This window comes from Scomber scombrus, chromosome 1, assembly GCF_963691925.1.
Source record: "Scomber scombrus chromosome 1, fScoSco1.1, whole genome shotgun sequence".
Classification (NCBI taxonomy): Eukaryota; Metazoa; Chordata; class Actinopteri; order Scombriformes; family Scombridae; genus Scomber; species Scomber scombrus.
The window spans coordinates 21,747,284-21,770,819 of NC_084970.1; the positions used below are offsets into that span (position 1 = coordinate 21,747,284).

The 23,536-nt window shown below is 41.0% G+C and overlaps 1 protein-coding gene across 1 annotated transcript in view; it reads right to left on the reverse strand.

Moving 5' to 3' along the window:
* The window catches only part of sox6 (SRY-box transcription factor 6), a 141,440-nt gene that overhangs the window by 71,559 nt on the left and 46,345 nt on the right, over positions 1-23,536 (reverse strand). The window contains 2 exon segments of the mRNA XM_062423193.1: positions 17,520-17,730; positions 20,842-21,082. Coding sequence (XP_062279177.1) covers positions 17,520-17,730; positions 20,842-21,082 — 452 coding nt within the window.

Sequence of the window (23,536 nt, forward strand, 5' to 3'; positions counted from 1 at the left end):
AAAAGCCATGTTCAAACCAGTTCAAATAATACTAATGTATGAGTAGCTTTTAGCAGCTGTACTAATTTGTATAGAAATTGTCCTCAGGTTTCATATAGTGCCTGAGGATGATATCATTTGTAAAATCATGTTTCTCTAGATTCAGAGCCAAATGCAAAAACCAAAGCACACACTAATTATTACCACAAAGCCCTTGGGTGCCATAATGAATAGTCTAACCATATTTAACAGTGGATCATTTATGAACACCGCTCTGGCAACAAAAGAAAACAATTCACAAATGTTTCAAATGATTCCACAGAGGGGTTTTTTCACAGTTTGATGTAATTCTCATGTGTTTCTTTTATTTTTAGTACGTTGCAAAGAGAAACAGAGAGAAAGGCCCTGTCACATGAAATATTCTGGACTTTTCCACTTCTACTGTTATCATCGTTGACATCAAACACAGGGAACATTTACACAGTTTAGAATGTATACAAGTGTTGTTTCCTTTTATCCATCTGTAACATCTCTTGCCCTCCGCTTCCACAAACCAAATACCGTTGCAAACACACTGACTTCAGAGGAACTGGGAGTAACAGGGGGTCAGTAGTTCTTGTGGCCTTGTTTAAGGATGGCTTTCAGATAGATCAAGCAGAGTGACCATTTTGTTTGATTGTCCACTTCCTCCAATGTGATGGGGGTCGACAGGACATCTTCAGCTCAGGGTCATTATAACATTACTTCTGCTTTATTGACTTTCCAATTCCCAACTCACAGTTTGTACGCTTGACCCTAAGAGGGAGAGAGAAAAGGCTATGTGTGTTTGTGTGTGTTTGTGTTAACTCCCTGCGTGGCACAAAGATCACAGATCTTAAAACAGAGGTTAAGGGCAGGGGGGAGTAGTTGAGCTCAGCTCTTCTTTGCTGTGCCTCACCCCTGGGTGAGACAGTTTCCTCTCCTGGAACAACAAACTCCCCTCAAATCATTATCCTCCTACAGACAGAACAACATCAGAGCATGACATTTTCTACCCTGAAGCACAGAAAAGGCTTATTTTTTAAAGTGGTGTAAAGGGGAATTAAACAAACACAGTGAACATATGTTAATATGCAAACATATGCTCTCTCTCTGTCTCTCTCTCTCTCTCTCTCTCTCTCTCTCTCTCTCCCTCACACACACACACATACGCGCGCACACTTTCATCACAGATGCTGCTCCAGCACTTGATCATTAAGGAATGCACCAACTGTTGGAGATAATGTGGTGCCAGCTTCCATTCTACTCCAGTCCTCCCCCTCCCTTCCACCTCCCTCCCAGGAGAACTGCCGCTCCCTCACTTCTCCATCCCCTCTGCCGGGCCAGACACGACCTGCCAAGTCCTCCAACAGGAGAGACTACAGCTGGAATGCACCGCTGTCCTCCCTGCCTTCCACCTGGGAGAGGTGAATAATGACCTGGATTAGTCTATAAAATAACTCTCAAACACCTTTCAGTGTTCGAACAGCGTGGACAAAACAGGCAACCAAAAATGGATTTGGTGAAAGCGGAGCAACTTTTGCGCAGGCGTGCTTGAGGAAAACATTAAATGAGTCAGATGTCTGGCTTTTTTCAAAGCACCCTTCTACAGCCTATTTTTCAGAAGAATTTAGATTAATAAGAGGAATGCTATTTCAGTTTCTAAAATGCCTGTCTGTTTTCTCTGGAGGAATTATAGATGCCAATGGAAACACTGGTTAGTATCAACATAATAATTACTGTCAGGTTATGACACAGAGAATGTCAAACTCTGATACACAGTGTATTCACCATAAAATAACAAATTATTACTGATAAAAGATTTGATTCACACTTCACCGATTTCACCGAACAAATGAAATCTTGTTGGACTGCAAGTGAAAGGCAAACATAATTATTTAAAAACAGATAGTGCAGGACTTTTAGAGTAATTTAAAAAAGTTTGCTGCTCTTGTCCTCTTTAAGTAGGACATAACATGCTGGGGAATTAGCTTAAACAAGAGAAGAGTCCAGTGAGTTTATTTTTATTTTCCAATGGGGGCTCTTAAATCTCTCGCACCCCCACCCCTTCCATTTCTTTCCCTCCCCCTCTCGAGATAAAATGCTCTGTGGCTGGGGAGCAGGCCATTCAGCTGGGATGAGAATGGAATGAAAACAATAGCCCTTATCAGGCTCTTATTTACATTTTCCCAGCGTCGCTGCACTAGACAGCTTGGCTTGTCACCAAGCCCAGATCGCCCCACTGGACCCAGACCAACTTCCTCTAGCCCCAGCGATTCCAATGGTCCCTATGGACCCTTGCCTGGCAGAGACACCCTCCACTCTGCAGCTAGCACAGATAGCAACATACAAGACAAAACTACTGCAGTGTGTGTCCAAGACGTGTTCCCATTGAGAGGGGAATGATTTTTGGACTACTAAGCCTGTCTGGGTCTCATTGTCTCTTCTCTGGGGCTGGTGCTACAGTATATAGCTGGAAAAATGCCCTGAACCCTTTTCCATGATTTTTTTTGAGTGAGTTTCAAAGTGGCACTCAGAAGAAAGTGAATAGTCATTGCTGATTTAATACTGCCAAATTCAATATGCTTATCTGCTATCAGCCCTGTCATCTCTGGTTTACAGCCTTCCTGTGCAGGTATTCTGTGATCTTATTGATGTGGGTGAACAGGCGAGGGGATGGAGACACCTAAAACCAAGATGAGTTGGTTAGATTAGACTGCAGCTTTTTTCACTGTATTAAAAACAAAGCTAATGATCCTCATAAATCTCAACAAAGGAATGTTTCTAGGTTGATGTGTGACATAAACAAAGCTTTCAGCACCTGGTAGTCAGTGCTGCCAGAATATCATGTTCAGTATAAACCACAGTAGTGGAGCTGAGAGGCAGGTTACCAATGACTTTCTGTCCTGAAACCAAAAAACTGCCTGACAAGCCTCAATGAACATATAGAAGTTGTCTCACCTTGTATGTCTTTCTTCCTCTTATGATAGGCTCTCACTGACATACTAATGCAACAACTAATCTGAATTTTTTTTTTTATTGTTCACACCCTGAGAAAAGAAAAGTTCATCAAATTGAGTGCTAGCTAACTATAAATGCCTGGTGGTTGTGGAGTGAAAGTAGTAGAAAGCCTTTTTCTAATTTATGTTTTTATTGCTGCTCTAAACAGAGTAGTTTATTCAGACGATCATTGCAAACTGTAGAAAAGCTCTAATCACTGAGCAGAACATCAAATAGACAAACACAGTCACAAACAAATCAAATCTTGTCACTTTGGAATTAGATTGGACAGTAATAAAGCAGATCTTAAAAAATCATGACACACTAATTTTCAAATGGCTTTCTACCCATGGAGATATGAAGTCCTGTGTATATTAAAGTTAGCAAATATACCGGCCATCTTCACATTTCAATGTTTTCAATCTCTAAAAGGTTTAATCTACTACATTTGTTGACCTAACAAAACACACCATCATGTTTCACAAGACCATCACTGCCTCAAAGCACAAAAATGGTTTGTTACAACATGCAGCAGTGGGTGTTTTATTACCCTGTGTTGTCAGCAATGAAATCGTTTCAACTGTCTGCCACCACATTCTGAGCTTTTCCGTGTGCACTTTTCTCCAGGGAGAAAGATGATACTTGTGTTTGAGTGTTTGTTGTGTTGAAAAGCCGTTGGCAGAGAAAAGAAGGCTATCTAGGAGAGTCAAATTAGCCATAAGTCATGGATAACAGTCTAGGAGACCTCCCCCTTTAGCATTGGCCTTGTATATCAGTTGTTCCAGCCTCAAGGGGAAACGTGTAATTACCAAATCAATGATCAACTGACACTGACCATATAAATAATATCCTCCCCAGGATGCAGAGTACTACTCATTGAGGCAAATCGGGGAAACAATGCTATTTGTTGTGAGAGGTTTAGGGAATAGAGGAAATGGGGGTTAGGAGTCTGTAAACAAGCTTCATTTTGAATTACTGCGTTGGAGCACTTTTTCTTTTTCAGTTTCTTATAATTCAGGGTAGTCAGTTAAAACCAATATGACCAAAGGACACAAACCTGGCCATTAGGAAAATCTATAAACTACAATATCAAAACAGAAGAATGCACCCTTTTCAAAGATGAAAGTGACATGAGATAAATGACTATTTGATCTCAACTATTTTTCTCAGACAGTTTTTAAAAATAATTTAAACCTATACAACAGCTGTTCAAGACAGAAAAATGTATAGTATTGAAACTAAATTGTATAAAAACGGAAAAGAACCTGAAAATCTACTGTAGCGCCAAATATAGACCAAATCAGGTGTGAAGGTGCACCTCAACAAGATTGTGCATAGGTGTGTGTGTTTATTTGTAACCGCCTTGAAACAATCAGAAAATAATGTTTTGTTTACCTCTTTCACCGGCATTCTTGCTAGCACTGCTCCTCTCTCTCTCACATCGGCAAAGCCATACTTTACTTTTAACGTCATCAAATGAAGAGAAATGTCCTCCCCTCTTCCTAGTAGCGTGTCTTTGCTCTCTCTTATGGTGGGGTTTTACAGCTCAGTCTGATTGCTGTTTCTGATTGGTCAACGCAGTGTGACGTCGGGTTGCATTTCTCCAAAAGTTGATTCTGGTTCAACTTTCTCGCCACAGACTGCTGCAGCACCCCTGTGGCCCCAACCCCCGCAGCCCAAACACTACCCAGATGAATGGGAGGACTGCTGTTATCTCTGTAACACCTGATTTGGTGTGAATTCAGCCTAAAGCTGAACTAAAAGAGTTGCAGGTCATTTAAAAACTGTATTCACACAGGAAAAATAAAATCAGTTCACTAAAACAACGATGCAACTATGTGATACTGCATTGTATAATTGTATGAAATGAACTACAGACATGAGTTCAGTAAAATCATGAAAATGCTCCAATCTAGCGAGCAGTATGAAATGTCCTGACATTAATCTGCAATCTGTTGAAAATATCATGGCCAAGTAGAAGAAAGGTTTAAGGCTGCACCAAGAGCTGGTGAGTAACAAAGATGTTTGGCTAATATCATGTCCTACAGTAAATGTGTTAATAAAATATGGTGTGAGAACTGAAAATGTCTGGACAATACTAATTTATACAGTTCATGAATCCTGTATAATATTGGTGCTTTTGATTTACTTCATTATAATTACTGTATAGTTAATCCTGATTCCACATGTAACATATGTCCAAATCACAGAAAATAAAAGTCTGGATGTCTTAAATAGCTTTTTAAAAAACCTCTTCAGTTTCAAATATTTCTCGTTCATTCTGTGTGAGAGACAGTTTATTCCTTTAATTATGGCACACATTTGTATCTCAGATAAAACTCAGAATCTCAGTCAGACAGTGATAGGCTGACATCAAATTTCCCATCAAATCTGCACTGCACGGGAAACAAATCAAAAGTCGAGATTGATAAAAAAGAAAATAACTGTGACACACTCCAAGGAGTCCTTTGAATATCTTAATCACAGACACACTAAAAACAAGACCCCATCATCACACCAAATAAAACATAATAATTACAAGAGGCAGGCAGGGAAGTGAAATGCTGAGAGAAAACATGTTTTTGTCATTCAGCCGGTAGTCCCTGAGACAACAGCTGTTGGATGCTGCAAATACTCCTGAAGTCTCCATAATCATGGCGTTATTGAAGTGAGGACAAAAAGGGCACTAATTGCAAGGGAGCAATCGGTACGCAATAGGTTACACACCCGGGTGATGCCGCACAATGCAAACGCTAAAGAGGGAGCTGGGGGGAAAAAAAACATTCTGAGCACAACAGTGCCTTGTCGCTCATTTTCAGGCAATTACCTTTCCTCGTTGTCAACAGTTTTAATAACCTCTACCATTTCCAGAAGACTTTTGGGTGCAGTTAAATAATTTCAGCTTTTTAATATATAATTACTAGTGCTGGCATGCATAATAAAAAGGTCCAGCTCCTTGCGACATGTCAGTGTATTGTGGAGCACCTGCACGTCGTGGTGGGCTTTCTTTAACTGACACCTAATCATTATTCCACTTGGTGAACATCTCTGTTAGTCACCTTCAGACTATCCTGTGTGGTCATGTAAACAGTTGCTATAAATATACTGTAGGTAACCTGAATGAGATGTGCTTCATCTGAGGTTGTGACAGAAAACAGACCTCCTCTGCTCCAATACTTCCTTCTTTCCTCCGATGCTGCTTTCTTTTGTTCCACCCTATTTTCCCTACTTCTTATTGTACCTATTTTACTTTAACGAAACTACATCATGCTTGTCTGTATTCCATGTTGCATAAACTGCCAAAATCAGTCACATGTCAGTATTTTTCTGATATTATGAGTCAAAGGTCTTTTCATGAATAGGTGTTTGAGAAGCTGCTTTTTGAAAACTAGTGGTAGTACTAATAATCTAAAGCAAAGTGGTTTAGCGGTTTAGTTTGTGCCGGGGAATAAATTCATTTCAAATGTGCTCCTAGCAAATGTATTTCTTACTATTTATCCCTTCAGTAACTGAAGACTGCAGAGTTAAATTCCACACTGACTGAAACACCTTTCACAAATAGAGCCACAGGTCAAAACTCTTACAAAAATGTGTGCAATTTGCAGGTAACTTTTAGAGTATTTTAGCATTTTCCAGGGGCAGCTAAACATGCTGGCCTATGTGACCTGGAACTTCTCCTTCATCCCTCGCCTTTATCTGAACTGACCAATGTGTTAATCCCACAGTGTTGACCTGGCTATTCTAAGAAGCCGTATACACACACAGCATCCTAACCTCTCTAAATAGGACACATGTCTATCAAGCATATATGAATTAACCATCCCCAAGAGGCTTCACCTCCTGAGCTGAGCAGCATGTGACCTCTCCCAATCCATTTTACTGCGGCACTCTGTGGCAATCAGGCTTGAATTATTAAAGTGAGCAGTGAGCAATGATCAATTCATTGCGGCCCTTGCTCGCAGACTGCCTGGCCGTACTTCAGCAGAAATGACATTGAGAACACTTGAGTATGCTTCCAGACAATGCACATAAATGTGAAATATGTCAGACCCAATATGTCAATAATCATAACTATACAGGCTGAGGCCATGTCCAGGCTAATCCTACAGAAATGCTGTTAGATGACTGTGGGGTAAGGAGGTTTCAGCGCTGTGATTCCTTACAAATGCTTTCTTAAAAGAAAGAGAAGGAGAAGTTGAGGGGAGACAAGCGGTTGATGTGCAGCATGCTGAGCAGTGCTGGGTATCGCCAACTTCCTCGTCTCATTTCCTGGGAGAAGGCCTTTGGTATCATGGGATGGTGATGTTTGTAAGAAATATGCTGTGAATATTTTGTAAACATATTTTGAAGAAAAACTATGGCTGCCTTGAAGAGGGTATGGGCCAAAAAAGCTCAGATTCAAAGGCAAGATATTAGAGAGGGGAAAACAAAAGCTGAAAAGTTGAAAGAGAAAGATTGCCAGGAAGTACTGACTTAGTAACTTAAGGAACCTGGAAGTAGGAGGAGGGCAAGAAAAAAAAATCCAATCAAAACTTCGTGAGGAGGAGATGAGGAGCCAAGATAAACCAGTACTCAGAGCCCCCAAAACTGCAATCTCCCCTTAAGCCGGAGAGTGGCAGCTGGCAGAACAGCTGGTGAATAGGATTAATGTCAGAAGAATGAAATAAAACTCAACATATGTCCGAGCCTGAGGTGTTGGGACTGTGCGTGATTGTGCCCCCGATGGATGCCATGTGTGCAGCTGGAAGGAGCTGCTGTGCTGCTCCGCTCTCTACCCCACAAGGTCACTTTTAAGAACTAGGACCATTAAATGCTTGGACAGCAAAATTAACTTTTCATCCCCTCGCCTCTCTTTACCTTTGCTTCAAAGTCCCTATTCAGGCAGCAAAGGGAGTCTACTGAACATGACTATCAATACAATGCACTCTAAAATTCATCAGGGAAACAAACAATTTACTACCTTATATTAACAAATACTTCCAAGAACCAGACAAGGTCATAGACAAGTGGAGTTTCTATTAAAATAGAGAAAAATCAAATGGATAAAAGATAAAATTATTTAATTTATCAGTCCTGTTTTTTTTTCTGCACAATTGTTTACATTTGAATAATGATTAGCCTAATAAAGGCTCTAATAAAGCACAGTGCTTTAAAAATATCTCAAGTGTTACATTGGTTAATTTAAGTTTTTAGCTGGATAACAATGGAGAAAAAAAAAGCAAAACAGAAAGGTAGTAAGAGAAAAAAGAAATAAATACATAGACTTTGAGTGTGTGTTCATGTGTGTGCGTGCGTGTGTGTGTGAGCATGTGTGTGTTTGGTTTACTAGAAAGAATCTGATGCTGATCAGGGGATCAGCACTTGTGAGGATTACGGAGGAAATATGTGGACTTGATTTCAATTTATAATTTCCATTTGATGTCGGTAATTATTAGGGTCCACACACTGTAATAAATTATTATAATTTAACACAAAAATTAAATTACTGGGTACCTTGCATTGGAGAGATTTTTTTGGGTACCCTGCAATTTTACTGTCAGATATAAACTTGCCCGCTAATCAATGCTCAAAAACATTCACATTTATTCATCTATGTTAAATTAATAGATGTGTGAAGAAAACGTGGAGTACTGTGATCATGGCTGTTCAGTGTGATTTAGTAAATTAATGGGTGTCTGACTCTACAAGGACAAAAAGAGACTAATAGGATCCACATGAATGCATTACAATTTGCAGTGAAGCCAAGTGTCTGGTATAGACACCAAAACTTTATTTCATCATAAACGCTGGATGACTGCGATGCGCTTCAGAGATTGAACCATAAGATATTAAAAAAGCACAAATTACAAGAATAAGTGGGGCAATATACTGTACTTTGTGTAATAGCTGTATATACTATAAATGTTTTGAATTTTGCTGTATGTGTGTGAGAATATCCTCCAACTCTATAGTATATTTTAATTTCAGTTTAAGTAATGACAGTTTTCCAGACAGTGAGGGTGCTATAAATTTCTACTTCTGCAGTTTGACATTCTCATTTTCAAATAGTAATTAAACTTCTTTATTGAATCTCATAGCTAACTTTGTTTATTAAGATGCCAGAGTTCAGGATGCCAACAAACTATTTACTGGACTGAAAGATCAAAGGTCACTATTTTTAGAACAGAAAACAAATGCATGAGATGCATACAACAAACAACTCTTAATATTCAGAAGTTTCATTTGTACATCTTTTGTGATGTTGTGTTATACAAGAACTGACATTTTAAAACTTGATCAGCACAATTACTAGAGAAATAGAAAGGTGAAAATGTTTGTATTCATTCTCCATACCATTGGAGTCACATCAAACTGTACTACTCCCATCTCACTGGAGAAAGAAATGATGAAGTAACCATAGCACTTCTAAAGGTTAAGCATTCCAACTCTTAGAAAGTCCCATTCATTTCCCCACAGCTAAGTGTCTCAATGTGCTGTTGTTCAAGTTGGTTCAGCAACAATAGAAGCTGTATTTTTTTTCAGTCGGCCCATTCCCTTTCTGTGGGATACAGAGCCATATGGACTGAGACCTGCTGGGCAAAGATGGAGAAATTTGCTTCTCATGAGTGACTGACCTCATTGGTCCAGCTCACAACAGGGAAGCTGACAACAGGTTTACAGTATCGGCTTTGTTGAGCGAAGTGCCACCCACCCAGAAAAAGAATGACAAAGAAGGACAGAGGAGGATGAGGTGTGGAGTGAAAGCTGTAGGAAGAAAGTAAAGTGATTGTATCAAGTCTAAATACCCAGTTTCCTATTTTAAATATTACGCTAAGTGGGACAACAATAACAAAGGCAGCCCCAACAATTATAATTAATCCTAATCCCTAGTCATAATATCAACTCATCATTTGAACTTTGTGATATGCAATTGACAATGTGACATTAAAGTGTATTAACCACTCGACTCGGTGCAGACTCTAAAAATGATACTGGGGGTACTTCCAAAGAGAGATGACGTTCGTCAAATAATTATAATCACTGGCACTCAGGCTTTGCGGTGCAATAAAACACATTTCTATGCATTTCTTCTGACATCCTCATCTCATCTCCTGGCACATGTAATGTTATTGAACAAGGATAAAGAAAAAGCATTGAGTGGGAGGAAACATCTGTTTCATCACTACTGATTAAATAGTCTCTTTGTTCAAGAAGCAAGCCATCAAAGTTTGGTGTAAGACACCCATGCTTGCTGTTATGAAAAAACAATGCAAATATGTTAATAGGCTGCATCTATACTAGTTGTCATGTTTGCTTGTGTCAAGGCGGATCTCTTTGCTGGATGGCTGACGTACCTCTGACTTACAGAACAAGCCTGCAATGTGCTCTGAAATCATTAGCAGGCCACAGAGGCTGTCTGTGCCCAGGGTGTGAGTTACACTCACACTATTTTGATCCTTGGTCAGATGACACCAGCTCTTTTGTCAAGTTATGTGTGGAGAATGCTTGGGAGCTGAATGCCACAGCTAGGACAGTGATACTGAGCTGGCACAGAAGTCTTCCAGTGTAACCCTACTGTAGGCATACACACACATGCGCACACACACACACACACACACAAACACACACAGCAGGAAACATGCACCCTCCCTCTGCCCCCCATCCCATTGTGGAAAAGCCCCTGTTCTTCACCATTTCTGACGGCCTCAGCCCTTCCTTCTTCTTCACTGTACTGTGCATATGAAGTTTGCCTGTTCTGTCCCTCTTCATGCTCCTTTCATCTGCAAAAACAGACTGCTATTTCCTAAATCTAGGCTTCATGGCCCAATGATAAATATAGTAGCATTAATGGCCTCTGCCTTCTTATGTGTCAGCATTTCACCATCTCTGTACCCCTGCAAATGCTGTGGTGTCACATAAAACAGCCAGACCATTACAAACTGCTGCTGATTTAATCACCAGTCACCAGATTTGCAAAGAGGCAAATCTATTGTTTTTTCTAAAAAAACAAACACTTTACAATTACCTCAAATTGCTACTGCACAAGCAATGATATAATTGACTCCATGTCTATGCTGTTCATTTTAAATGCAGTTGACGAGACATACCTACAACCAGTGTGTGTGTGGGTGTGTGAGTATGTTAAGACAAACAAGCCTCTGTGCAACCCTGGCTGTGATTTGTCTCTAAGAGACACCCGTTTCCTCCTATCAAGGGGTTCCTGTGCAGTCAGTAAGCCAGGATCACAATGGGAGTTTTGTGCTGCATGTGTGCAGGGGGACACGCTCAACAGCTGAAACCCGGGAAGATGGCCCCTGGAATGCTCCACAGCAGTTGCTACTGTTGACTAATCGGAATATGAGAACTGGGGAAGGTGATCTTGAATGCAAAGAATGGCACATTGAAGAAGCAGCTGCTTGTTTTGTCATCTGAATGACCAAGACAGCAGAATGGGTTCCCATTTTGAAAGGGGCAACAAAATCTATATCTTAGCTGGTGTAAAGTGAAACCTGTGTCAGTCTCCATCGCCCTATGGGGATGTGTCTGTGTTATGCGAGGGCTCTGTTTTGGAACAGATAGGAAATACATAATTCAGCAGTGGACCAGACACCCTGTGCTCTCTATTCCCCACATACAGCCACTCCGTTTAGCCCTGGGCTCTGATCTCAGGCTGGCAGAGGAGCAACTTTGTCACTGGAGAGTGAGATGGGGAGGGAGACAAAAATCACAGGGAAGGAAAATGTTGATCTGGATCAGGCAAGGGTGACAAGATGGTAAGGGTAAATATGGAAAAGCCGAAAGAAAAAAAGAGGGGACTAAAAGGAAAAGAGGAAAGGCAAAACTGGAGGAGAAGGAAGAGAAGAGGATGGGAAAGTCAGATTAGGGAGGAGTGAGGGGCAGGGTATCTTTTTGTGAAAGTTCACATGTCAGGCTGGCAGGCTGCCTGCGGCATACAGCCGAAAAATCTATTTAACGTCTGCTTCACAGGGTGACAAGAGGGTTGATTGGCAGAGAGCAGAGAGCCGCTTTTGATCATGTGTCCTAACAAGCGATTCCAGCTCATGTCTCTTCAGCCTGAACAGATCTACATTACCTATTCAAACAAAAGTGACAGACCAGAGCACTGCTCCGCTGGGCTGGTGCAACACACCACAGGCCAAGAGAGAACACACACACACATACACACACACACACACACACACACACACACACACACACACACACACACACACACATATATAGGAAGGCCCCCACTGGCACACACAATATATCCAAGTATGCACACACACACACACACACACACACACACACACACACACACACACACAAACACACACACACACACACACAAATCTATATCGACTATTTGATCAAATAGATTACTTGCATCAAGATAAGTAGCTTGCTGAAGTCTTGTTGACAGAATAAACAACAGATTATTAAAGGAGTTGGGAACACAGCTCACAGGAAAGATGCTAGTGTGTGACTGATGTTTGGCCAGTGTGTGTGTGCATCCTGCCAGGACGGTCCCGGCCTGTCCAGTAGGACGCTGCACTCAGAGGAAGGAAGTATAAATCTATGTGGCTGAAGGATGCCTCAAAATCTGCAACCAAGGCAACTGGATTTCCAGCCCTCATTGCATATGCATAGAGTTAGAGGCTCATGCTCAGATCATTATAACAAAGATTCCTATTAATTAGGTGGGATAAAGCAGAACCAGATGACATGGCAGCTGTGATGAGAGGAGAGGGGAGAAGGGAGGGAACTGAAAGAGGAGAGAGAAAGTGCATCAGTCTGTTTGGGGGGAGGGACGGGGTATATTTTATAATATAATGTAAATACAAGCCGCAACATGCCAAATACATACCTGTAGAAAACCCTTTAAAATCTATTTTATTACTATATTTAAAGTAAACAAATTTCCAAAAATAAATCTGTTGGTGCTATCAAGCACCTGCAACCAATTTCCAGTGAGCCTGTGTATAGAGACAGCAGGGGCTGTGAGACTGATGGGGGACAGTGTTACAACAGAGTCAAGAGTTCATCAGTGCTTATCAGACCACAGGCTTAGAGCTGATCCTATTCTCTTCCACAGCTTTCCCCCATCCCTGAATCTCATTACATGGCCTGTTGTAATAGAGGATAATGGCCTGGGGCTATGCACACAATGCTGATCAATCCCCCCACACTCAACCTACTGCACAGCCATTATACAGTGATAATACACAACCTCACCAGGGGGATTACACTTACAAATAGAGGAGAGGTGATAAAAGCAGAGGAAGAGAGAGCTCTAAGTGGTAACACAGAAACACGTACAGTACACACATACAGTATAATCTTATGCCTGAATACAATTAGGTCACAGTGGCACACCATGTTGTGTTGTTTTATGTCACAAATAAGGCTTAGGTTACCTGACGCTGCAGTAGGGGAATTCTTTTTCACAGTAGCTGTTAAATATTCTTCTACCTGACATTAAAATGGGGGTTGCTGTTAGGCTAAATGGTGGGATGACCCCCCTTTGCTAAGCTAATTAGCCATGACTCTGTCAAAGGGCTCCAGGTGTTGAGTATTCTGCTTGAGCACCTACTGTATCCACTCTGACTGGTCTTAAAAAGCTGTCGTCTTGAGAAAGCGTATCCTTCTTTTTGTTTTTTCCTTGTCTCTCAAATTGCTTCTCTTTTCACAAATTGAGAGTGGAAACAGGTGTGATTATTGGCATTTATCAGTTGTAGCTATAGATAATTAAACGTCCACCCTGTCAATTTAACAGCTGAGCCTCATGCCCTCAGGCCACATCTGTTCATAGGCTGCATGACCCTGGACCACATACAGCCTTTTTTTCTCAATAGTTTCCTGGGAACTGAGTACATAAGAATATTGTGATACTGGAGACTGTAGTTGATGTAGTCAGTGATAATGTTTGTGTAGTCAGTTGGTGAGAAAGGTTGACCTCACCAATAAGAAACCTTAAGACTGAGAGGAAACAGACTGTGTCTATAAAACACAGCTCAGATGTTCCAGTAGATTTGTAATTGGATTGAAAGCACATAATGCATTTATTTTACATTTGACTATATGTACATGACATTTAGGCAGTGTACTTTAGTCACCACACTAAGAAGAATAAATGAGGCTGCCTCTGTCTCAGCATACCATTCAATAACACAAAATAAATACATATAACTGTATCCAATTCAGTGCTGGTTGTACTGGCAAGGACTCAACAAGTAGATACCGAGCCCAAAGGTATCCCTAAGACATGAAGCTAAAACCAAATTACCCGTCCTTGTCTTGGGGACGATCATAAAGACTCAACACAAAGTATTTCTGTGTTGACTTGCACAGTATTGATTCATATTTTAGTGCATTATATAAAACTGTTCTAATTGCATGTGAATCAAATCAAGGTCACCTTGGGTTTTTATAATGGTGGCTATTTTTCTTTTTCCCATAATACTTTATACTGACATTTTTAACTCTTGACAAGTGCTGTCTGGAGACTTATCCATAAATAATGCATTTACAATACCTAGTAAATAAACATGGGGCACAATCGTTAGCCCTGCTGGCAACTGGGCCTAATAGAGCTTTTACAGCAAAGGTGACTATTCAGCTAAATGCAGTGCTCGCTGCTGGGAGGACATTTTCATTCATTAGCACAGTCACAAGCACTTAAAGCACTTTAAGGACCAGAAATGGAGAGGAAGGGTGGAAGGATAGAGAGGGTGAAAGGGTATAAATATATAAATATGGAGGGATGGAAGAGCGATACCTACAATACTGAGCACCTCCTCTATTGTTATAATGTTTATAATGCATCATGGGCAATGAGGAAAATGGGCCAAGAATCCATTCTTTGAATGGAGATATTACTATTTATTGATCCATTTACTCGGGTATTGTCTTTATTGGCTTAAAAGATCAATTCACCTAAAACATCAAAAACACATTTTTCCACATACCTCTAATGAATCCTAACTATTTACATGCTGCAGTTTTATTTTCTGGAGAGGTAAAATATCTGTCACAACTCCAATTCAAAGGAGGTATATTGAATTTAATTGTGGTGCTTTAAGCATTATATCATTAAAAAATAATTTAAAACTCTACAGTAGGAAGCAGAGGAACATGATAAAAACAGTACAAAATATTTGGACTTATACCTTGTCCAGGAAGCTTTTCAACCCCATTTTCACCAGTGTTTAACATTACATACACATTTAACAAGTGGGGTTTCGCGTTCCATATATGAGCAATGTACTGTGCAAAAAGTGTTCCACACACCATTTGTTTTCCCTCCTCTCTTGAGGTCAGTGCTTGTATCCTCAGTCCATGATGACAATAAGCTATCTTGACCAGATGAGGAAGCCCAAAGAAGAATGGTAGCAGATGGTGAAGAGTCTCTGAGGACCTCGGTGATCCCGATCAGGCAGACACCAAAGCGGCAGAATTAGACACAACAGTTGTCATGCTTAGATAAGCGATATATTTAGCTCATCTGTTGCTTGTGCCACATTAGCAGCATCATTAAGACAACAAATGGTTGCTCCAACCTTCTTGCATGTTCTTTAATAGATTAATCCTGCCCTTTTCAATTTCCAACTGTCTCTCTCCATAAACAAAGACATAAGATAATGATTTCTCAAAAGGTTTCTGCAAGGTTTTATTCTTTCTGTCTAAGAGTCCCTCTCCCTCCATTTTACAGTAATCACTGATCATCACTACTGAAGCTTCCTCAAGTGCTCTCAAGGACAGAGTATCTCTCAGTTCCTGCAGCTTGGGGACAGCATTCTGAACTTTCTGAGCCTCTTGTCTTCTGCTGTGTTCCCTGCTCAGAAACTAATTTCCTCCAACAAGGGAGTTTATTTTTGTGGCAGTGATACACAGAGCATGAGGCAGACCAAGTCTCTATTATTAACAGGAGATTAAAACAGCTGTATGGCACTCTAAAGCACCCTCTCCTCCCTGCGCTAACATACGGTCCTGGATTACAAGCTGCACTTGACCATTCAAATTATTGCAACAACCAGCCTTCACCAGCTGGGGCTCATTACCATAACGCCTGCCGTCACTACATAGAGCACTGACAATTTTGCTGGGAAAATCAACCCCACAAGAAACTAGACACATATGACATATAAGTTTATGTTAGGGTATGGGGCGCTATGTGTGTTCCTCTGCATCCTGGTATCAGTTCCATATTTTAGGCCACTGCTGTGGTCAAGAAGATATGTGGTAAGACTATTGTAAATGACTATACTGTCAGTCCAGGAATATATACCTATAAAGCCAGGAAAAACATATCAATTCTAATTTTATTTTGTTTTGTCATGTTTCTTGCAAAATTACCAATATCAGTGGTCATGCAATAGTGAGAAAAAAAATATGTTAAAGTGTAAATTGTTAAATGTCACACAACCCTTAATTAGCCTAAAGAGTAAACTAGCATTTTTCTAGTGGTTGACATTTTAAATATGTTTTGTTGGTCATTTTTATGTGTTTTAATAACCCAGATGTTTTACTTCCCAAAATAATGTCCACTTTGTAGGTGTTCAGATGAAAAAAAGACAGATTGTTCTGTCTTTTATTATATAAATGACACCACAAACAATACAGGGCTAAATGATTATTCTGTGAGAGGCCTGTGATGCTCTGATACAAAGATCACCAAATGAACACTTAAAAAAGAAGTGGCAAATTATTTTTAGGCTAACAGAGGTCTAATTTATTCGTCTGATGAAGTGCTTAAGCTAAGAGCTCCCCAGACACTAAATGAGACACATGCATTCCCAAGGGGGTTTAACATTTGATTGGATGTAGTTATATTACTACAGCCCTAATTAAGAAGGGGGATGTGTTTAAGCAGCTCTTTCAAATATTTGTTTTTCCACCATACTCTTGATAGACTGCAGGCTGTGGGAGGGAGAGCTGAGCAGGGTGAAATGGGGTGCAGACATGACATACTGTAGACTGAACAGTCTTATCACAAAAGGATTTTTTTCCCTCTGCATATAATTGTTGGGAAATAAAAACTAAAATGTCCAGGGTGTGTTGAGTAAGATCAAATTAATTAAGTATGAAACAGGTAAAATCAGTGAGACAGGCTGCGGTTGTTAGTGGAGAGCAAACTCTGATGAATAACTGCGCTGAGTGAAAAGTTTTCTGTATAGCAAAAAGAAAGAGGTAAGGTTCCTGGCGTTAGGTCAGCACTATGAGTTTTATAGTCAAAGAGTTTGCCTTGGCACGGAAGAAGACCACACTTATGCTGAGGTGCGCTGCCACACAGTCTTTGTCACATTGGAAGAGGTTCAGAACAAACTGGAAACACTGTAACGTCAGTATTCCCAGCTTGTCTGCGCCTGCATGTGTGTATGAGAGATACAAGAGAAAAGAGGCGGACAGTCAGGAAGTTAAAAATTATGAAAAGAAAGAGGGAAAATTTGGGAAGATCCAGCCCACTTAGGAGGAAAAAGGTATTCATACAGCACGCCCCCTTCCCCCTAAAACACACACACACAGGGACAGGGGAGTCATACCGTCTTGCTCTGTCTTTGTCATCTCCTCCAGCTTCTTCTGCTTCAGCGTGTCCACTACGTCTGCCAGGCTTCCTTTGCGGCGCTCAGGAGTTCCAAACGCTGATCCGCTCAGCAGGTCACTTCGATCCCGGGCCCCCTCCTCAGGCTTGTGCGGGGAAGTCGAATTGTTCCGGAAGGAGTAGAGGGAACATACTTTATTGCTGTCAGATTCCTGCAAGACAAACAAAAGTTGGGAGGGGTGACAACAAGAGATGGGATTTGTATTAAATGATGAGTGTGTTTCTGTCAGGGCTTCATTGAGCTTTTTGACAGTTTTTCATTCAAATGCAGTGATTGCTGGGTTTTTGCAGCTCAGGGTGATTTGGCCATATCAAATGGCCACTCTCTGGCTTTCATACAGTGGCGTTCTGTATTTTGACAGAGCTAGCTGCACTGGTAAATGAGATTTGACAAGTGTAAATTTGAGATGAAATGATGAGGTACACTTTCATTGGGCATATCCATAATGTGCTCAGGCTTTACTTTTCATCTGCAGAGACTACACAGAGAAACCTCCCAACTGTAATTTCTTAAATTGCTTTTGAGTGTGCATTTGTGTTAGGGTGACTGCTGTGTAATTTGTTCATTTTCTAGTGGAGACCTATTCTCAGCTGAGTGCCTTGAGCCATCGTAAATCTGTGTCCTGTCTCAAGCTGTTGTTGTTTTTCAGTCCCACCTGTGTATGGTTTAGTATTTAACTAAGGGTCCTGTCTCTGGCTGAGTGCTCCCTGTGCACAAACAGAGACGTGAAGGAAATGGAGAGAAGAATGGGAGAAAGCTTGAGGGAGAGAATACTCTGCACATGGGAGTGTATAGTCAGCACACAGGCCATGGCTGAGGGTTGCGTCTGACAGAAGGTGGTGTTAATTATGGTTTGTGGAGTCTGAGAAAGCAGAAGGTAGCTAAGCAGCCAGGAGTTGCAGCTTTTAACTGGGGAACAGTTAGTTCTGATTTAAACATTGGCCCTCATAGTGAAGAAAATAAACATGACACACATGTGTATCCAACACATACTGCACGCCTATCATGGAAAAATGAGCTTTAATCAACAGCAATGTGATAACAGAGTGTAATACGGCAGGGTTGAATGATAGAACCGTGTCTCTGTCTTGCTCCAAAGAGCCACACAATCCTAAATAAAAAGTCAGGAATGCAGTAAACTGGGCAGCAATGTTGACAGTGCCAATATCTCATCCCTGTGTGGCATGTCGAGCCCCAGGCAGAGTTGCAGTGGTGTGTAGGGTGGTCTGGTACCAAGCACCAGGGTGGCACGACCAACCGGCCTACTCTGCACCTCCCAACCCTGTGTTGGATGATTATGCAGTGTGGCAGAGACAGTGGAGAGTGCTTGAGGGGAGTGGAGCAGTGCTGGGTTAATCAGCTGGCACAGGTTCAGGGCACAGCCCACACAGACGCATGGCACAGCAGTGGAGTCAGGTAATCAGCAAAGGCAACACTCTCATTCCTTTCGCCTTATGCCTTCCCTTTTTCCTCTCTGTAGCTCTGTCCGTCGTCCTCCATTTTACCTTTCGTGTCTCTTTTACTCATTTTGATGTTTACTTCTTTCCTGTTACTTTTTTCCTTTAATTTATTATTTCTCTCAAGTAACGTCTACACAAATTTAATCCAAGGATACGCATTTACCCTGTCTAATAACACAGGATAAAGGCTTTGGAGGTCATAACACTGAAATACTTTAACATTTAACCTTTTACATCTAGAATAGCCATCATTCATCCATTCATGATGTGATGTGCTCAAATCAAACTCCTTTTAACTGTTTTCAGCCTTGTATAACCCTTTCATCTTTCTTGATGAAAGGGTCACATTTTGACATATATTCTGTGATGGCATCGTTGAATCTGGTAAATTAAACTAATCAATCACAACACTTTTATTAAAAAAAGAAAAAGAAAAACAATATTGCAACATAAAACAACCTCTGTGGAACATACTCTTGTTTATTCTATTAAGTTTTTACAATGTGCAACTTGCCAAAAACTAAAAAATACAAATACACTCAAATATGGTGCTTTTATTATATTTTTTCAATTTTGATTTACCCTCTCAAGCCAATGCCCTTATTTACAATTGATATGACTTTGACATTTTGTTGTCATTTTTTTTGGGCACTTTGTTAACACAATGTTTCAGATGCACTTTACCAAAAATTATTAGTAGTATTCAAATATTTATGTAAAAATATTATGTATAGGTATTTATAAACGTTTCTGTATTTTTACCTCTACATCATTAAAATTAAAATTTTGTTACTGACATCGCATCATGATCCCAAATGAAGATGACACCTGAACAATCTTTTCCTGTCAATTACCTTCAGTCAGCGCACACACCCCAACATCACAAGGAGAAGTCTGCTACAGAAGCTTTTCATGTGAGTGTGCATGTGCGTGTACATGTGCGTGTGCGTGTGCTTGTGCTTGTGCTTGTGCTTGTGCTTGTGCTTGTGTGCCTGTGCCTGTGTGTGTGTGTGTTGTGCTGCAATGCTGAGGTTTGAGGGTCTCTGTGGCCAACTGCATTGCTACTTCAGAGGCCCTCTGGGTCTCTTTACCATAGACCCGTCTGTCACAGACAACCACCTGCCTCACATGTCTATAGCCCACAAGTGCCTGTGCTCGTCTTCGCTCCGCTCACATCAAAGCAGCTTTGCACTTAGAATGTACAGCATCTGGAGTCTGGCTGCAGATGTAGCTTATACCCAACAACAAAAACAACATACGTTTACCAAGGACATGACATGTTTCTTTAATGGGAACAAGAATGCAAGCTAAAGGGAAACAGAAAAGGCTAAGCTCCCTTCCAGCGGTCACGATGCAATTGGGATTTTATGTGCCATTAACATTATTCAAGGAAGAGTTAGAGGTCCTCTGTTTAACCTAATAATAGCTGATGGTTTAGTGTTTGGCAGAGCTGCCTCTGTGAAGACCCCAGAATCCCAGAGGTTTCACAGCATTATGGAAACCTTGGGACTGGAGCTGGGGATAGAATATCGGCTTGAGCTTCTTTGTACAAGCCGGGGACAATAAGTGCCTGCTGAGCCTGGATTCTCAGTACCCAGGAGAGGACAGTAAGATGGTAGTGCACACTTGATTGAAATTGTTCAATTTTGGCAAAGTTTAGAAAACTTGATTTGGTATTGCTCCTGGATACAGCCGGCAACATACAGCTTAATTATTCCCCCATTTGGATGTCGTAGTTATTCACTGTTTTTGAATGTATGTATTTATGTATGTATGTATGTATGTATGTGTACATGTCTCACCATACGCTGCTGGGCTGACACCAGGCTGTCCCAGTCACTCTCTGCCGGTACACTGCTTAGTGGCTGCATTTCATCGGGGTGGGCTTTTCCGTGAAGCAGGCTGTGCAGTGGCAGCTGCGGTGTGCAATGGGCATCAGCACCCTCCTCTTTCTCCCAAGACAAGTGCTCCTGACTCATGGCATCATCTCCATCAACCACAGAGGCGAAAGGAGACGTGGCTTGCTTGGAAGACATGACTCTGCTGTGGAGCAAGAAAAGGTGATAGAGTCAAAAAAGAAAGGATATGTCACTAGGATCATCATCAACAATACACATAAATTAATATTGTTTCCTTGAGCATTTCCTGAACCAGTCGCAGATATGTTCAACTGATTGTGCACAGATGTGACAGGATTATAAGCGGTGCACCTGAGTTGAGAGGTGAGTAGAGAATGCTGAACGTACTGAGCACCCCACCTGCCTGTCACCCGTAGCTGCTCATGTCTGAGGGATCTGAAGCAGGCCATGGGGTCCCTAATACTTTGTTTAAAGCAGATGGGTGGCTTGATCTAGGGCTGGAACTGTGCCTACATGGAGTCCTGGCCCAAACCCCAAGACAGTTACTCAGGCAATAGGTCAGCTAGGCAGTGAGACTACCAGCCAGAAAAAAGTTGTTTTTTTTTTAAATTAAATAAAAAAGTTTATTCCTGGTAAAATATTGCTTTCTCCTATATAGTAGTAGTATTCACAATAAAAAGGAATATCTCCCTTATCTTTCATGTTGATTTAATTTGATTTTGCCCTTCAAGCATCTCATTTTCCTTGTGTGAGCTTATTTTACTACGAAGCAGTAAAAACACACACAGAAAACCAGTCTTGTCCTCTTTTGTTTCCACCCATCAAATTAGGAAATTATTAACATTTTGGCGTGACAGTGTTCCCCCAGGCCAACAAATCCTACTTAAGCAGCTTAAAAGTCAAAAGCTAACAGTGGAGGACTAAATTCAGAAATCTGTCACTTGCTTTCATGAATATTACAGTGAAGAGTGTACTTGACATATCAGGTGCAAAGGAAACTCATGTTAATTCCAATTTTTCAATTCATTTTTTTCTTCTTTTTACAGCTCCAACTCTTTATGGTGCTGAATTTATACAACCAATTCCACTTTTTCTCACAATTAATGAGGCCGCACTCATGCTGTGCGCTACAATGAATGAAATTAAACACTGTGCCAGCAAATGTAATTATGCATTTGGTATTAAATTAAAAAGGGGATAATATGGCCTTCCTACTGATGTGAAGTGGGGAGAAGGAGCAAGAGCATTTTTTTTACTTCTAATCTGCTTTTCCCTGAGCTGTTGTTCTGCTTATTTTTCGCAACTGGACATTGACCATTAAAACTAGAATTAGTTTACTATGGGCTACATGTTCTCTAGAGCATGGTGTGTGTATGTCTGTGTGTGTGTGTGAGAGAGAGAAAAAGAGGGTGTGAAGGTATGGATGCATGTGTTCCTATGTGACAAAATGCTTAGGGTATTTCTTGTTGTACATTTCATCACTGATCTTCTCCATCTGCCCCATTCTCCTGTTCTATCCGCAGGGGTCAGTGTGACAGCACTTTAGTTCCACCCTTAGCTTGCCTGGGGGGGTTTGAGGAGTGGTGGATGGGGGGGGGTCTCAAGGTTGACGCAGTCTGTGGTGTGATGGTGCCCTTGCACTTTCTGTTAAAAGTGAGGCACCAAAAGATAGGCAAAGCTAGGTTCCATTTAAGAACGGGTACTATGAACAAGGTCTTTTTGCATGTAATAGTTCTTGGTCCCATTCAAGAGAGCCTGTCAAATTAGGTGTACTGTCCATTTGAGGGAAAGTTTATGTGTATAGCAATTTTTTTTTAAAACACAGAAAAGGTTAAGCGACACTTAAAAGACAAGAAGAAGTACAATACAATTATTTGTTTAAATCATAAAACTGAATAAGAGTAAAAATAAAATAATCAGTGTAGATCTAATGCCATCATAAGCATTGACTTAAGATGGCTTAAGTCTTGATTCAAAGGGGTTTTAAATGTGAGCAGACATCTCTCATCATGTATTTTAAAGAAACTAACTCAAAACAGTAAGCAGGTCAACCCCAGATGACCTGAGAGGGATCATAACATATATGTCAATCAGAGATGATTCTGTGTATTATTATTCAGAAAATGTGAGTATCTACACAAAATACCGTTCTCTTTATCCCCCCCCCCCCCCCCCCCCTTTTACTCACACACATTCACACACTGGCACATAGTCACGGATCAGCCTGAGCAGTGAAGGGCCTAAACAATGGTGGCCTAAGTTAATCTCATGTGTCTCAGCAGCTGTACAAACAAACCCAGTAAGTCAGGTAGATGGCAGAGTGTGCCTGCCTGCTGCCTGTCAGCCCCTCTGTCTTTTTTGCCTGTGTGTCTGCATGTGTTGCCGGCTCTGTCTTTAGTGGGACTCAGCCCTTAATTTTAATCAGCCATTAAATGGTTTCCTGTAATTATAACAAATAGAAAGTGATCTCAAAATTGAGTAATGTTAATTTCAAAATCAGAAAGTCAGAGCAAAGTTCAGAGCATGTGTGTAATGGTAAGTAGAGGGGGCAGTGGTGAGGTTCGGGGGTGTGAAGGGGGAGGCGTGTGTGCATGTGTGCGTGCGGGAGGGGGTCGAGCAAGTAGATTCTGACATATTT